This window comes from Falco biarmicus, chromosome 3 (genome assembly GCF_023638135.1).
Source record: "Falco biarmicus isolate bFalBia1 chromosome 3, bFalBia1.pri, whole genome shotgun sequence".
NCBI lineage: Eukaryota > Metazoa > Chordata > Aves > Falconiformes > Falconidae > Falco > Falco biarmicus.
The window spans coordinates 42,577,735-42,595,572 of NC_079290.1; the positions used below are offsets into that span (position 1 = coordinate 42,577,735).

General features: G+C 35.9%; 1 protein-coding gene across 2 annotated transcripts in view; it reads right to left on the bottom strand.

The window, feature by feature from the left end:
* The window catches only part of PREX2 (phosphatidylinositol-3,4,5-trisphosphate dependent Rac exchange factor 2), a 180,819-nt gene that overhangs the window by 55,254 nt on the left and 107,727 nt on the right, over positions 1-17,838 (bottom strand). For both annotated transcript variants that reach the window (XM_056331919.1, XM_056331917.1), the window contains 5 exons: positions 12,485-12,664; positions 9,583-9,677; positions 7,569-7,651; positions 7,141-7,231; positions 5,566-5,694 (listed from right to left, as the gene is read on the bottom strand). In XM_056331919.1, the coding sequence (XP_056187894.1) occupies positions 5,566-5,694; positions 7,141-7,231; positions 7,569-7,651; positions 9,583-9,677; positions 12,485-12,664 (578 nt within the window). The remainder of the gene's footprint in view (positions 1-5,565; positions 5,695-7,140; positions 7,232-7,568; positions 7,652-9,582; positions 9,678-12,484; positions 12,665-17,838) is intronic.

The window sequence follows — 17,838 nt, forward strand, 5'->3', positions numbered from 1 at the left end:
AGGAAAAATACAAAAGCATTTCATTTTATTCTCAGCCTTCAGGATTTTATTTTACTTCAAGCATTTCTTTTCACTTAACAGTCTGTGAAGTAAAAAAGTACAGATTAAAAAAAAGTATTAATTTACACTACCAAAAACTTGGGGTTTTATCTCTTTACATTTTTTTTCTGCCCCCCCCCCCCCTTTTTTTTTGAGGGGGGGAACTACTCAAAATTTGCAGGCTTAGGGAAGTGATTCTTCCTCTTTACCACATAGCAGAACACAAATAAAAATGTTAACCACCACTGCAAGGAAAAGCCAAATTAAAAAAGTTCCCCTAACCTTAGAGCATGCCAAACTTCCAGCACATCAGCTGTCCTACAGTAACTGCCTTTTGCATCTTTCCAGACTTTTTACACAATTTTCTGTGCAGTCCTATTCCAAGCCCTGCTGAGTGGACCAGCAGAACTGCTATGGGGTATATGGACAATATGACAATTTGGGAACATGTTGGCCCCTACTTAAACTAACCTAATATGTTTGAAATTTGAATATAACTCAGAAGACAGAACTGACATTGGAGCTGACTGTATCAACAGCACCATCTGGATTCTGCGTGTACTTGCACACATCCATGAAAAGCCACAATCTTCCCCAAAGGTGACTATGCTGAAAAAAGAAAACCTTTCAAGTCTGTTCTTCATTCAAGCTGTACAAACATTGCAAAAAGAACTGGCAGTGCCTACGCTTCTGAAATGCATGCCCACGAAACCTCAAATACAAGCATTAAAATACTCAAAATTACCGGTTATTCTTGAAAATTGCCTGGTGGTAGGTCTTTGCCTTAGCCTTCTGTCTTTTGAAAAAAACTTACAGAGATTAGTAACTTGGCATCTTGGAGTCTGAACATAGCATAGTAACTAAAAATACAATATAGGGAAATACAGCATTTACCTGAAGAATTTAGATACACTGAGGCTATTACTTGCAGCTTTTTTTATATTAGTTTGTTGTATCTCTGAATTCAAAAGCATTTGACATATCTATAAACAATGATTTCCTGATTCTGAGAAAATTACAGGACATTGCAACTCTCCTTTATCATTGCTTTAAGTCTTCTCCGTTTCAAAACATACCCATAGGCAAAAGAGTATTTTTAGTTTATTTATGTAAGTAGAGATTTATCTGGGGTTAGAAGTGAACCCTGGATGTCAACCATTTGGTTTTCAAAAAATTCCAAATGCTACAGAAGTTTTCACCCCTTCTTGCTACATGGCATATGGCAAGGAATAACTACCTAGCAGTTTCTCTTTAGACTAAATAATTTGTAATGCAAGATGCCTTTAACTTCTTTTATTCTTAAACATTCTTTTGTACTTTTCTTTAAAATCATGTTATTCTAATATTCTGATCTTTGCCAGTAAATGCTAGATTTTAGTTTTATTTTGTTTCTTACATCTGAAAATATTTTTTAAATAAGACTGAGATTTGCACTGCATGTTTTATGATTTAAATTGAAATACTTTTTTTTATACCTTTAATGACTGAAAGGCTCCTAATTTAAATTAAAATAGATGTGAACTTTCTCAATTCCATAGTATTTCCTGTTTAAACTTTAAATTTTTGTCCAAGCAAAACAGCTGCACTTCCTTATGCAGTTATGCAACTAGCTGAATAGAAAACTGACTTGCTCTAAAACATCTCTTCTTTTGACCAAAAATCTTACATTTTCTTCCTTTGGGAAAAAACAGCTACAGAAATTTCTCCTTCTCTTTGTTCTCTTTAAACTTTCTGTTGTTATGCTGGCCAGTTTTGATTTTACTTTTCCTTCCATCCCTCTTGTGATTTTCCTGGTTCCTACACAAGTCACCCCTCTGATTTTCCTCTTGTGATTTCTGATTCTCACGTTACATCTCTCACATACATCCACAACCCTGTACCTACATTATTCTTTCTCTGTTCAGTGACTGTTGAATTCCTGCCCTGACTACTGCTCTCTCCTGCTCCAAAATCAAGCACTCCTTTAAAGATCTGCCTGTGCCAACAACTTATTTTCATCTTTATCAGTTTAACAATTTAGTAGGCCCAGTCGCTCCAAGAAATAACTTTCATCTTTTCTTTAGTTACTTAGCTCCAGATAAATCCTCCTAGGATCGGTATACTATTTCAGAGAACTCTTCAATTCTATCAACTTGATTAGCCTTCTAAGGCTGCCTTTTACAGAAAGAAAAGTTTTCTATAGTTACAGTAATGATATAGTAGGACAAATGAAATGAGACAAAGCAATCTCCACATATGCTTTAAATTTACTGTCAAGAAAAGTTTGGTTGTTTTTTTCTGGTTTGTTTTTTTTCTAATCTGTGCGAACCTTCATAGATTTATTAAAAAAAATTCTTCTCCCAATTCCAATACTAATAAAAAGAAAACTGACAGACTAGAATGATCATCCTCAAGGCATTCTGAGTTTAATAATTTCTTCATACTTAAAGTAAATTACAAGAATCCTAAGATCTAGGGCTTAAAGTTTCTCATTTTTGTGGGGCTCCCATGCCTCTTTCTGCTTTAGAGCACTAATCAGTCTAATGCAACACGTTTTACAACACAACAGAACAATGAGTAAAAAATTACAATAGACTTTGATATTTTTATGAAAATAAAAATGAGTCAGTTTTCAATAAGGAATGCACTTACTGAAAGCATTCATCCTTACTTTAGGATTCATCAATAATGGTTAAGTATGTCTATAACAATTGGAGGTTTTAATTACAACAGATTTTTTTCCCCACAGTGAACAAAATTGTATCTGTGCTCTCCTTTGACTACTTCCTCTAGCATCTGCTAGAAGAGACAAATATATCTGCTTTCCTCAATTATGAAAATACTGCCTTTTGCTTATAAACAAACATGAAGATTCTTCTAAAATCCCAAGACTTAGTTGGGCTTATGACGACAAGTTGAACAAAGCAGTCAAATTAGGGGACCTTTTTTTTTTTTTCTTCTTTTTTCTGAATCAGGCAAATAAGAGGGAAAACAGGGTGATAAATCTCTGTACCATGTGTTAGATTTTCAGCCCAAAATAGCTCAGGGCAGTACTTGCGGTTCTTCTAGGTATCCAGACCATTTGTGAACGCAATGCATGATGGTAGGATTGGAAAGGAGAAAACAAGAAATGTCAATATGAAGGGGAAAATTAGCTGCTAAAGCATTTTTAACCCTGCTTTGTGCTCATCTGATCTCAGTTAGGTCCAGCCGCTGGTTGTCTCTCAAGTCTTAATTTACACAGGCCTAAGCCTGTCTGAATCACAGCAGTCTCCCAAATCTGCCTGAGGAGCACATTTCTGCCCTGAATCTTTTCAACACTAAATGACATACACCTGTCCAGACACGCCTTGGAAACTAAGGCTAGAGAAGCAATTATTCAGTTCCATTCTCCTGTTTCTCTTTCATGCTATTCATGCCAGAGAAGCCACAGGATCATAGGCTTTCAGGTATCCATTACACCACAGGCAAATCATAATTATGATGAAGTGGATCATGATTCTCCAGACTCCTTCCCAGGAACAAGTACTAGTGATACCAGTTTGGAGGTGGTGGAACAAGAATCAAATTAATGAAAAAAAACCAAACCTACAAGGGAATAGAAAGATGTAAAGACTTATGGTGAATAAACAGCCTAAGAAGATAGTTTTACATGTAAACCCATGTATTTGGTTAAGAAGATCACACAGAAGCCAGTTGGAAATCTCTGACAAAAGCTGAGATGCCATGGATGGAAAGGGAAAGCCAAGAATATTTAAAATTAGCAGAAAACTTCTGAGACACTGTGATGACAGAAGGTAAGATGGAGTGTGTGCTCTCCTTGAACAGGACAGTAATAATGTCTTTTACTATTTAGCGCTCTGAACCATATAACATTCACAATCATGATAGTTGCAATAGTTACTATTATTTCTTCACAGAGAAAATTTTAATCCTAATTTCTAAGACACTAGAAAATGCCAACAGTTTTATTGTTCCGTAACATCAAGATTCCTTCTGATAAATATCACCATTCCATTACAGTAGTACTGCAAAAAGAAAAGTTTTGTATTATAGAGGCAGCGAGTAATTTTGGCCTTGCTTAACTGTCCCATAGAAATTTGTGTAGATTTAAAACCAAATTTATCTGAACAACCTCAGCTCAGTACTGAGGGTATATGACCAACGCTGAAATGGGTTAAGTCTATTAATTCTACTTATGGGCAAACAAGTTACACGAAAATGGTCTGTTAGGCTTAGCTTCAGAAGGGAGGCAATGAAAGGTGTTAAACACACATTTAGATTCCTACTGAACTGTGAAAGAAACCATGATTAATACTTGAATATAATTTGGTTTAGGATGAAGACAAATCTATAGAAAAAAGAATCCAAAACTTTTCACTCAGTGATAGCCAACATTAAAACTAAAAGAAGCAATTTTAGTACTGAAGATTCAATCCACTGTGATGTCCTCAAAAAACAGGAGGTATTTTTGAGGCTGTTTTTATAATTTTCTAACCCACAGCCTGAAAATATGATTGCATCCGAAATGAGAAATACCAAAAGTCAGAGGAGGAGGAGTTTGTTTGGTTTGGCTCGTTGGCTTTTGGAGGTTTATCTTAATAAAACTTATCAGAAAGCTCTTCCCCGGTGATCTGAGATTTAGCAGTTTTTTTATGGGACACCATGGAAATTAGCCAACAAAACAAAAGGAGCTAAGCATACACACAAATCATTTAGACCTAGAGCTGACAAGTTTTTGTTCCCATGTAGACTCTTAGTGCAAGTAGGTTTATGAAAATAATTTTGCTCATTATTTCTGTTTCTCTATCAAACAGCACAGGAAATAAAGTAGAAGCTCCAGGCAAGATTTTTCTGGAGAGGAAATCCCAGTTACTTTCTTATGGAGTCAGGGGAGAATGCAGAACACCTCAGGTCACATAGTCACTTGGTGGTGAAGAGGAGCAGAGTACTAGGTAACTTGTAGACAGTGGTGGGAGGGAGGTGGAGGAGGAAGACTGATAGGATCAGTTGTGATGGAGTAAGTGAAAACCAGTGGAACAGGTTTGGCTTCATGACAAATGAGGGAGCATGAATTTAGATGGATAATGATTCCAGATCAATACCAGGTAAGAACAAAATATAGGACAAAAGTTGTACAGAGTCTTCATCCTTCCATTTAAGACAGTAGAAAAATGGGAGTTTAATTTCAAGGAAAGCCTCATTCTGGTGTATGAGTCCCAAGAATTTCTGTGACAAATCAGTCAAGCCAACTGGACTTCAGCAGCAACTGAAATAACATAGAGCGTGCAACATTATGTTTCATTTGTTTTCACTTGTCAGAAGATACAATTTTCTCTTCAGTATCTGAAGCCAATAGGGTGAACATGAGACAGTTGAGATACACAGAACATAAAAAAGTCCTGAAATTCAGTAATTTCTCATAGAATACACTGTGTTCAGCAAACCTTGCCTAGTAGCAACACAAGGCAGTTGTATATCTCCCCATCCCTTCCCCAGGCTCTCTATCATTAACAAAGTGTTTATGGGCATGTTGTTCTCACTAACCTTCAACAAATTTTCTGATATTCTGGGCAAGACTCCGGACACTACTGGGGAGGTTCCAAGGGTCTTGCTTAATGTGGAGTCGTAGCCTCTTTGGACAGTTAAGCTTCGGTTCCATTTCCTGCTGAAACTCTAAGCAAGGACAAAAATAACATTTTTCTGCTTAAATCTCCTTAGAAAGCCACAGTAAGACATTATCAATTCCTAAATGTTTTCACAGCTCAAGAAGCTGTTGACTTATTTAACTCTAAGTTAAAGCTAGGGTGACAGGTCAAAGAGTTATCTAAGCTCTCTACTTAGTCAAAGGAGAGAGCAATCAGCATTCCCAAACATGACTGTTTCTGAACCAGGTACATAAGTAGAAGGTACCTGTCTCCATGGAGTAAGTGGGACCCTGGAACTTCTAAGGGAAAAATTAATTCAATCGGAAAATTAAACTTAAAACAAAATTACTTATTACTTAACCTAGTCTATCTTTCAAACCACTGAAATGCTCCTTGTATGGTTCATGAAGATGGTGCAGATCAATAATAAAATACCTGTCGTGTTCATATCTTGTGTCTAACTGAACATTTATAATACCACTGAAAGGACAACATTTTGTTATGCAAGCCTACTAGGTACTCTATCTAAAACACTGAGAAACGTAAGAGAGCAGAACTGATCTAGGTTCATCCCCATTACTTTGGTCCCAAAATAGGAAACAAAGAAGGAAGAAGAAAAACAGGAGGTTATGTGGTCTTCCATGCAAATTAAATGAGGGGGAAGTACTTTACGTTTTGTAAAAATCAGATAATTGGGCTAGAGTAATCATCCTCTGTTGACTTCAGTGGGATTTTGGTGATTAATAAAAGCCAAAGATCCACCCTCTGGCCATCTAAAATTAGTTTTCATTGCCAAAAGACATATGCAGGTTTGATTATGATTTTATTGGTCCTATTATAAATATCAATACAATATTCAGTCTCCCATTGAGCTTTTTTTTCTTTTTTCTTTAATCTCAGTTCACTGAAAGAAGTCTTTTTCATTCTTTATCATAATCTTATGGCTACCACCAGTACCCATTTATACACTTAGACTTAAGCAACTACGTGACTGTTAGCAGAGTATCTGAAATTACATACAGCATTTTTTTTAAATTATCAATAATACTTATACAAGTATATATTTGGCATAAATATTACTAAGACTATAAATCTACATGTGCAAATTATTTATAAATCAACTTCACAAATATCTAAAAAACATAATAAAAATCCAGTGTTAGTAACAAAAAAGATCAGAAACTGCTTCAGTAGCTCAGACAAAAACATAATAAAAACACCTGCAATGTACAAAACCTGTATCTTGCTTCAAGTACCTCAGAAATTCTATAATCAGTTCATTCTACAATTTAAAGTGTAAGAAGCTAGTTTTCAACTAAGAATAAATTCTACTTTACGAGAATTCCAACAATTAGCTCTTGCAGAATACACCAAGATTAAGCAACATCAGTTCTTTAGCACGCAGCTTGAATAGTAGTCATATCCGTGTACGCTTCAAGCTGTCTTTTGTTTCTCAGACAGAATTACACGTTACCTTGAAGGCCTCGACCTGGTGTAAAATATTTTGTCTGTTCAAAGGCCCTCATCACAGCTGGTCCTTTCAGAAGATTGACAATGGAATCGACCTGTTGGGATCAAGGTTCTGTGAGAAAGATGTTTTTTACAGTAACGATTAGAATTTCTTTCTTTAAGAAATATGGACTACAGAGAAGTAGTTTTGGATTCTTTCTTACCTAATGGCTCTAGTTAAAGTAACAAACTAGGGAATGTTAGACTAAATATAAGGACCTGTTTAATTCACAGTTTTTAACTATTTACAGAGAACTGAAGGAGAATGAGTAAATACATACCATCCCAGTAAACAGCGGAAAGCAAAAGTAAAAAGAAAAGGGAGTATTTGCTGACGATAACTTAGCTCAAACACAGACATTAGTATCAAAGCCAAGAAAAAGAATCTCATACTTGACCAAAAAGATGTTCCAAACAGCTATGGAGCTTGTCCTGTTTATCATGGGAGATTCGAACACTTATGGGAAGCTCATCACCTGAAAAATATTTTAAAATAAAAAACTTTAGAAGTTTCAGTACATTTTCCAAAATCTTTGTAGCTTAAACTACTTGGCACACAGACCAGTGCTAGGCTTTCAGGATTATATGTCCCTATATATTTTGCATTTAGTAGTTACTCAGTAACACAGAAATAGCTCTTACAGAACGGACCACATTCAAAACCTACTGGCTATGGTCCTGGACAACCTGCTCTAGATTAACCGGCTTGAGCAGGGGATTGGGCTAGATGATATCAAGAGGTCCCTTCAAACCTCAACTATTCTGTGACCAGAACATCCAATCCTTCTATGCTGGAGAACATCCTAAACACCAGACTAAATAGTTAAGTAATGTGAACATAATATAGCAGACCATGAAGCCACTGAAATGCATTCACAATATAATTTTTACAGTGACTTTACAGGTAATTCACAATATTAATATTCTTAATAATTAAATTGTTCTGAGATTTTAGTAATTCAACAAATTCTGTATTTGATATGAAGCTTTTAGTAGTACATACCACATCATTTCCTAAGAGAGCACAAAGGAGGACTCTTGTAGGTCACTGCCCTCAGTCACTAACTCTCTCAGGCAATGGGTGATGCAACCTGAACTCTTTGAAAAGCTGTGAAATATTGAGCTTAAAACTGATTTTCCTCCTTGCTGTTGCAGTGACAGGTAAGTAGCCACTTGATAATTTATAATCCAAATTTATTCATGGTCAATCTGGACTCATTTTTCTCATGTCAGTGAAACACTTAAATAGCACCTTTCTGTCCTTGATTCTTTTTTATCTCATTTAGATGTCCTTACAGCCAGTAGTTATAACCCTTTACAGGGTTTTAATTGCAACAGATGGAGCACAGTGCCAAAGAGCCCTGATCTGGAGTTAACCAGGTTAGCTTTGGAACTAGAAGAAAATTAAGTTGTCAGGAGAGTGGGAGTTTCACTAAGCAGCAGTATTTATCAACTCAAACACTGTATCTGCACTTGGCTAGCACAGACATATTCTTTTAGGCATCTCAGCTGGTACTTCAGCTTGATGATGCATGAGCATATATCAGCTCATCTATATCTTAAGTTGAAGATAGAGACCCTGGGTCTCCTCTTTTATTAACAGTTCATTATGTCCTTCATCCTTTCCTCTGTATCTGCTCAGTTCTGTAAGTATGTATTATTTCTGGAAAGCAGTCATCTAGTTATTCACAAGGTATCTCTGTTATCTTGCGTAACGTCATTAATATTTTCCTGTCTCGACTGAAAATACCTCTCCTGGTACAATTAGCAACAAAAATTGCCCTTTCGATGGCCAAGTCTCCCTGGTGGCTCATATTCAACTAATTACGCCCAGTTCTTTCTTTTGCTAAGTCATTCCCAAATTATAAACTCCCAGCTTAGAGCAAGTATTTTTTATTAGTCCCTGAGTATATGACCTTGTACTCCATGCAGTTAAATCCCATCTCACTCCTATTAGCAGCTGCATTTATTTAGATTCAATTTGTCATAGCATAAACAAGAATGTGCTTCTATGTGGTCTCACATTCCTTCCTACAAACATACACAGCCGTATCCTGCCATCCGGGTGCTGACACAGGCTGGGAGAGCACTCCACACTCACCTAAAATGCTCCTTACTCTGTGCAACATAACACACTGTCAAGGTTAAGGCATGAAAGTGGTTAAAAGCAGTGACCCTAAGAGCTCTAACTAATTCTGTCTATTCACAGAGATGCTGGAATGTTGGCTTACTTTCACAGGACTCTTCAGCGCAGCACTAACTAGGCAGAAGCAAAATGACACACTTCTTTTACCAAGGAGGATGCAATTTTTAAAACAGAAACAACAAAACTGCCAGGCAAATGAAAAGAATAAAACTGAATAAAAGGAAAAGATGACAGATTCACAGCTGACTTTTATAAACATACCTGAATCCATTTCATCACTGTGAAAATAAGAACTGCACTGACTGCTACAAATGCTGGTGAATGAGGCAATGGAATTCCTATTGCTGTTGCAATCGCTTGAAAAAAAACATCACAAAACAAAAAAAGAATTAATGTCCCTTAACACAGGCTCTGTATCAACATTATGGAAATTCTTTCCCTTTCCCCCTTTTAAATTTAATGATGAGATGGTCTGTACAATTCTTCATCAACAATAAATATCCCTATAACTTAGGTTATCATTTAATTTGCAATCCAGGTAGGACTTGGAAGACCTAATTCCGAAAACAGATGATTCAGTTGTCTCCCTTCACCTTGCATGTGAACAAATACTTGTGGAATGATAATACACACTTTTGATGCAAACCCACCAATTTTTCTTACACAAGTGACAGTTTTTGAAACTGTAGCCTCAAATGTTTTAGTGACTCCACATTTAAATTCTGTATTCTTAGTTCATAGCTAATACAAACGACAAAATAATCTAGTTTACGACTTGCAAACTAGAATCCATAATGTGTTTAGAAGAGATTTGATCCATTTGAGTAGCACCAAAACTCAAATTACAACTATTTATGATCTCATCTCTTCCAACTGTTTGTATTATTAAACATGTATAGACACTTAGATCTGTGACTTCAGTTAAAACTTTTATGTATACAAAATGTGACCCACATTGGTCTAGTAAGATCTGGGGATTTAAATGTGGGGTTTTTTCTGCTCCTTTATCTCAAAAATAAATTGTTCTGTACAGAAAATAGATGGAGAACATACCTACTTCTGAAGCATAAACACAGTAAAACATAGCCTTTTGTACTAAAAATCCTATGAAAATAAATTGGAACTCAAAGTCTTCAGAGTTATTTAGCCACATTATCATTTAGTTTCAATGCAGGAAATACTTAAGTAACCACCCAGCAGAGAGAATCTTAAAAACCTAAGTGGATAAGATAATGTAGCAGTCTACCTAAAGGATATATATATATACACACACACACATATATATAATGATCTCATTTTGGTTTTATTAATTGGGTGTATCCACTCACCAGGATAGGACTTATCTATATTTTACATATAATGCTGCAGTTATACACATACCCATGTGCTCCTTACTTATTTTCTTTATTTTTATAAATACAGTAGTGATGTTTCACTAGTTTTGGCATACTGACTTACATTTCCTGGCTCAGGTATACGTTTTGGACCTGTAACCAACCAGGTAAGTGAATGGGGAAAACTTTAAAATGAAGGAATAGGATATGATTGTAATTATATCAATTAAGTAGATGAAAAGACATCAGTAACAACATGTTCCTAACAGAGGGTGAACAGTCCCAAGGAGTATTAAGAACTTCTGGCTGGATATTACAAAATGTTTTCTAACTAGCTTTATTCACTTATTAAAGTCTCCAAAGGGAATATAAAGGTTATTTAAAACCGGACTCTGTAAAGCATGAGAAAATAAAACACAGGAAAATGAGAAATAGATTAGATGTATCAGCTATATCATTCTGCATTTTATTGTGTTGTGTTGTATTTTAAGGTTTAGAATGAGACCCTACATCACAAAATGAGAGCATTCTAATGGCTGAAATTAGTCCACTAGTTCCAGTAATAACCAGTGGCATTATGGGATCTGGAGATTTTAAGTACTGCCTAATGTAATTATTTAAGCAAAGAAACAAAGAATTCCAATCTCACTCTAATGATTGTTCCAAGCTCACAGATTTTATGATTATTCTGGATATGAAACCCTAGATTTTACTATTCTTAAACAGCCAGAATGGACTATAAATGACTGGAACCAGAATAAAGAAAATGTTTCAAATTAAGTGGTACCCATGTCCTAAGTAACACCTTCTTTCTCCACAGATAAATCTTGTGCCAACTGGGGAACTCTGCAACTGGAGCAAGCACAAGCCACTGGAGCAGCTCCTGCACAGCCAATTTGACACATCATGGACATGCAGAAATTATAAATGCACTTCAGCTGGACCAGCACTTTGCTTGTGTGCTCCCCATGGCTAGAACAAAATGGACTTAATCTATGCAAATTATCTCTACATTTACTTCTGTACAAATTTATACATATATTTCCATTGCTACCCTGACAAAGAGTTCCTATCTACCATGCTGCAATAATCAAATATTAGTGTATGCAAGAGATCTCAGCAACACAGGGTTCTGTAGAAAAAATTATGACCCTACTGAGATTCTACTTTCTGGGCATAATAATGAACCATGATAATGAACAAATAATGAACCCTTATTTTACTTGCAGCTAAAATTCTAATTTAGATTTTCTATCATGTAGTTAACCAATTCTCTTTAAGCAATAGAAGATCATCTTTATAAGACCTATGCTTGCTGTAATTACTCCTTTTTAAAATTCTTTGCATTTTCATTCACAGTAAGCATAATGCATTATGAATTCTAGAGATGAGATGATGTTAATTTTTAGAGTGGAAGAAGGTGAAGAATATATGTTGAGAAACAGATACTTCTTTTCTTTAGATCAGCAAGAGTGGTGGCTCTGGCATCTTGCTTTCCAAGGCAGATATTTGGTTTGTTGTTGGGGAACATAATAAAAGAAAATATTTCTGGGTTGTTTTTTTTTTTATAAAACAGGTAATCTAAAGTAAAGCTTCACATGTCTGGCTGTGATATCCTACAAAGGACAGGGATACCAAGATCTAATAACTAATATCTATACTAATAAAAGAGTTTAATTTACACATCTTGTAACACATCTTGATGCTAGTTATTACTCTGCTAGAAATGTCGGAATCATTATATTCTGATACGACTCATAGTCTCACTTGACAGCCTATGAACCCACAGGTTTGATTCAGTCGACAAATAAAAAGTTATTAGTAGTTACCTGTAAGAATCCCTATTGCTGATGGTATCATGACCAGAATCTTCTTGCTCATCACCTGTCACACTGAAACAGACTTTCTTCCCATTCCTTTCCCCCTTTTCGTTATCACTGTCTGCTGGTATTAAAGGTTCAGGTGTTTTACGTTCTGATTTGGGAGAATATGTTATTGAAGAAAGAAGGCTGGGGGGGGGGGGGGGGGGAAGAGAAGAAAAATTCATGTTTTTCACAAGCGAGCTAACAACATGCTAACATTTCTCATCAACATCCTCCAACTATTATTCTGTAATATGTGAAGGGAAATCTTAACTTGGGCCATATCTATTTGAAACAAGAGAAGAAAGTAACACATTCTGCTGTTAAAAAGTGTAACCATGAAACCCATTAGCATTACTAAATGCTCAATCTTGCACAAAGGCAATGATTCTGGCTAGGGAAGAGATACAGAACATTCTTGAACACTTGAGGTCAAATTTTATATAAACATAACTGATTTTAAACATGAGCCATGTACTTTCAGCACAAATCAAGAAAACAAACCAAAGAAAATACATGCTTTTCACAGATATATAGTTTCTCAATTACTACTGTACCAGACATCTCAGCCTGCATCACAACCTATTTCACTAAGGCATTTTAATACTCTGTATTAACATATCTGTGTATTCCCTGACATTCAAAGTGTCTAAGCCAGGATCACTAGTAAAACTGATGATTAATCTACAAGCTTTTGTGATGAGCACAAAAGCAACATCCAGTCAAGAGGAGAGAACAGCGCAGACTTCTACATTTAGAACATGCACAAATACTGGAAGTAAAAGATTCATATTCTTGGGTGATTAACTCATATTGAGATGTTCTAATTTACTTTCAAGATCAGAACACCTATAATGGCCAATTGTTCTTTAATTCCTATTACTCAAACACTCCATTAGAATGATGTTTTCAAACTAGTATTTGGATTTGAAAGGCAGCATTTTTCTTGCAAAAATGACCTTCTAACGGCCTGAAATCAGAAGACACTGAATTAAGCTTTTTTTTTCCTGTAAAACTTAGACAGAGTAGCAGGATTTTTTGTAGGAGCTGTCAGAATGGTCAACTAGCAAACTTTCTATCAAATACATGGCATGATTCAAACATACATTAGATCTTTTTGTTACACATAATTCTTACTTCTGAAGCGAAGCTACAGGAGATACGTATCTTGTGAACAAAATCGCTGCCCTAATTTTTATTAAAGGCTAGCATTCAGAATTCCTTCCTTTTATTTCTCACCACACATATTAGCATTAGCAACACAAGGAGGGGAATTCTGATTTTAAGGGTTTTAACACTTCAGCTTAATTTTATGGGGGTCTGCCAGCTGAAGCAACTCATACTTAGCTTTTTCAGCTACAGTTACATCACTACTGAGCTACCAAATTTCTCTACTCTTTTGACAAAAATACTCTACCAGAAAACAACCGAAGGTGTTCTTGAAGTTTCTGGACTGAGAGCAGTGACTTTTTGCATACAAAACACAGATAAAGTGTTCAACACCATGTTCAACCATAAAGTTTTTAAGTATACACAAATAATTTCTGGACTCTCAGGAATGGAAAAAGTTTTTTATATATAAATAAAACCATATACTTTGGAAATACATATACAGAAACCATATACTTTGGAAATACGGTAGGTAGATTATCCCTATAATACTGTCTGTTGACTGTATAGCAATGAATACATACCTCAGATGGTATATCAAGCCTGGTCTCATTGAAATCAGACCCAACAGATGCTAACATAGGGTTTGGCATTAACTTGAGGGAGACAAGGATGGTAAGTAAAGCTTTTTAGCAAATCCTTTCATCATTTCTGCATAGCTTTCTCTGGCTAAGAGCTAACAAAAGATAGATATTTATCCTACATAAAGAAAAAGGATCTGAATTGTAACTACGATATACAAAAGGTATAATTTTACTGGACTTTAAACTCACTCATCCACTAGACAGACAACTTTTGGGCTTAACATGATGCCTTAACACTTCATACCAGCGTGAAATCACAACTCAGTTCTTCCCTATCACTTAAGTCACTGTATTTCACAGCACTGTTCAGTTTTGCTCTACCCACTAGGGCATACATGTTCTTGAATATATCCCAAGAAATGCAGACCTTAGAGAATCAGTTCTTCATAATTGTAAAACTCACTTTCTGAGTACAAAAATACAACAGAAGTTCAAAAAGGAATTAAACAAATTAATAGCAGATCATTCTAACAGTGCTCTTAAAACAAAAGGTCCATTCCAGAAAGACCTTGTAGCACTGCCTGCTGGAAGATGAGATGAGATAAGGACAAGGATTAATCTATACTTTCGTTTTTCCCTGTGTTCCTGTTACCATCCACTTCTAGAAAAACCAAAAGCAGCCTTTGGGCAGATCTATTCTGGTAACTTCTTGTGGATTTTGTTGTTGCAAGAAAATAATCAAGAGTAAGAAACAATCATAATGAACTGCAATTTCACCTCCTGAAAATATCTTCCCCTGAGTAATTATCTGTCAAGACACAGACTATTATATCCTCTTCTTTTGTGTGCCTGTTTAGTCACTGCTGCCAAGATCTCAGTAAAAGACTGATTAAGGTAGCTGGAGCTTTTCCTAAGGGAGCTTTTCACTTCTGCTCAGCAGGCAGGCTCTTTTTCTAAGGAAAAATTTTCTGCTGAACTACCATGAATGAAAGCTGGAACTCTGGATAACAGAGTTCTGGAGCTAGTAGTTCCTGAGGTCACTGAAGTGCTCTTTGAAACCCAGTTCAGGGAGTCTAAAACACACAAACCTAAACACGGATGCAAAAAAACCCACCAATGATCATGCTTAAAGAGACTTTTTTTTTTAAGTGGTCTTTTTCTTCTTAAATGCAGCAAATGCACATTTTCCTTGGAGATGGGTCTACCCAAAACAGTATTATCTTAGGTGTCTGTGTCTCATAGGAGAAATATGTGAGCAAGTAGTAACTAACTGCTAGAAATTCTCTGTAACTATGCAGAAAATTTCCATGAAACAGAGAAATTTAAATCTTGACCAAAAAAATTCACACATGTGGAATTAATCCTATATGCAACCCAAATCAACAGATTCCTAAAAATATGTTAGAAACAAATAAAACCTGCTAGGGTGAGTCAAAACATTAAAAATTGATAGCCACAGGCAGTAACAAAAAAACCCGCAACCTCTGAGCTGCTTTGTCTTTTCTGCACCCCACAGAGGCTCAGAAAGTGTTCAAGTCTCTTGTATACTCCCAACAGACATGTTTCCAAAACATAGGTGGGATAGACAGACTGCATGTGAAAGAGGCACCACATGGAACACAACTGGGAGGACTTATTTCTATACAATAACTAGCATCAATGGTGGGCATCTAGCAATGGTACTAAAGAAGTACTGGCGTACTATTAAACTATTTGAATGAGTCATCAGTGGAACTTTAAGAGGCTACGAAAAGGGGATATATACCTTTTTGTGTGTGTATCTCTCTTTCCCTCTCCATCAGGACTGCATTTCTTATACAATGCAATCTCATCAATGAGCCATGACAAAAGTTATTATGAAGTTAATGTAGGAGTACACAACCTTCTCTTAGACATTCCCTTCCCATAATCCACAAGCTCTCACAGACCTGCTCTTCAGGTGAAGCACTTTTTTTCAGTTCATTTTCATTCACTAACAGACAGGAGAGGCTGGGCAGGTAACACTGCCCCATGATTCTGGGAGTTGAGAGAGAGACCATTACTGACCTCAACACAGAGCAGAAACACCTAGTAACATGGAGAGCAAAAGTTTTTCAACAGTACTGTTATAAAGGGTACCAAAGGTCCGTTATTCTATTATTCAATATCTTATAAATTTAGAATTGTGATGACATGTTCATATTTTCTGTCCTGAGAAAATCGTAATAATGAGGATTGCTTATAATTATAAGCAATTCAGTAAAGACATCAATTTTATTGTTGCTATGTTGTAACAGAAAACAGAAGTTCTACAGTCTTCATAAAGTTCAAGGATAGGTATGTTCAAGCATTTCCTCTAGCTGCCGAAGTACAAATATTTGTAATTAACACACGGTTGTTTGATTATCTTATCTTACTACTCTATCTTTTGTTTCTTAGTAATTCTAACTTTTCTCTCAATAATTAATTAGTAGTTGTAACTATGTTCTATTGTGATACACCACATACTGCTGAACTGCTCACACCCAGACAGTCCCAGCTTCCCTCTTCCCTGTTCAGCAACATTATGTAGGTCCCTCGGCTATCCTGTTTCCTGTATAGAACTGCTTTCCTCCACAGCAATAATGCACTGGCAGTCCACTCAAAGTCTGTGAGGAATAAAGTATGAAAAGTCTCAGTCTTACAAATAGCAAAAGGTAAAATTTGCTATATAAATCTGTGCACCTTATACAGAATCTGCTACAAGGTCAGTGTACAGGAAATTTATGACAGAAAAGAAAGTAAACCCTTATGTTTACTGTCACAACTGTGTGACTCTCAAAATTAACATATGTATGTATCTGTACACACAGCATATACATGTGTATGCGTGTATTTATTTACACATGTGTATGAAAGAAAGGTTCTGAAGTTCCTGTGCTTTTGCATCATGGGCTCAAGAGAATGGATAGGAAAGGTGTGGTAGACTGGGAACTGGAACTTCCCGAATTATTGATTCATCTTTCACATGTAATTTTCTGACTTCCTTAAAGGAAGAGTGACAACACAGGCTTTACAGTCAGTTATTTTTAAGTGCACCCAAGCACTGAAATTATCTTAAATTTAATTAACTGACTTCATATTCAGCATGATAATTAGCAGAACTACATAAAGGCACAGAAAACAATGTTTTCCGTAAAAAATCTGAGACCACTTACTCTCATTCCTATCGCAGTATGTAATACATTACAATTACTTACTACTGTGTAACTATTACATCATGTTACCACTAGAAAAGTACAAAAATTTCCCACTCTGAAGTAACTATGAAAGGATAAATGATTGTACAGTCTTCAAAATACCAGGAGAAGCAATGATATACCACTTTATCAAAGTGGAGATAATGAAAAATAGTCTTTTAAACCCCCAAAATTGTGTTATTTGTATTTTCAAAATTAGTAACTTCTGACATTTGCACTACATATGGAATTTTCCAAAACTGAAAGACCTATCACCCTTCTTCATCCTCATCCTGAGACAGTAAATAGCCCAGCAGTCTTACCTCACAAATGGAAAAGCAAGTTTTAAATCCTTGTCATGAATGAGGACAAACTGTGGTGAGACTCTGGGTCTCTACATTCAAGTCAAGTATCCTCATCATTCAAAAGT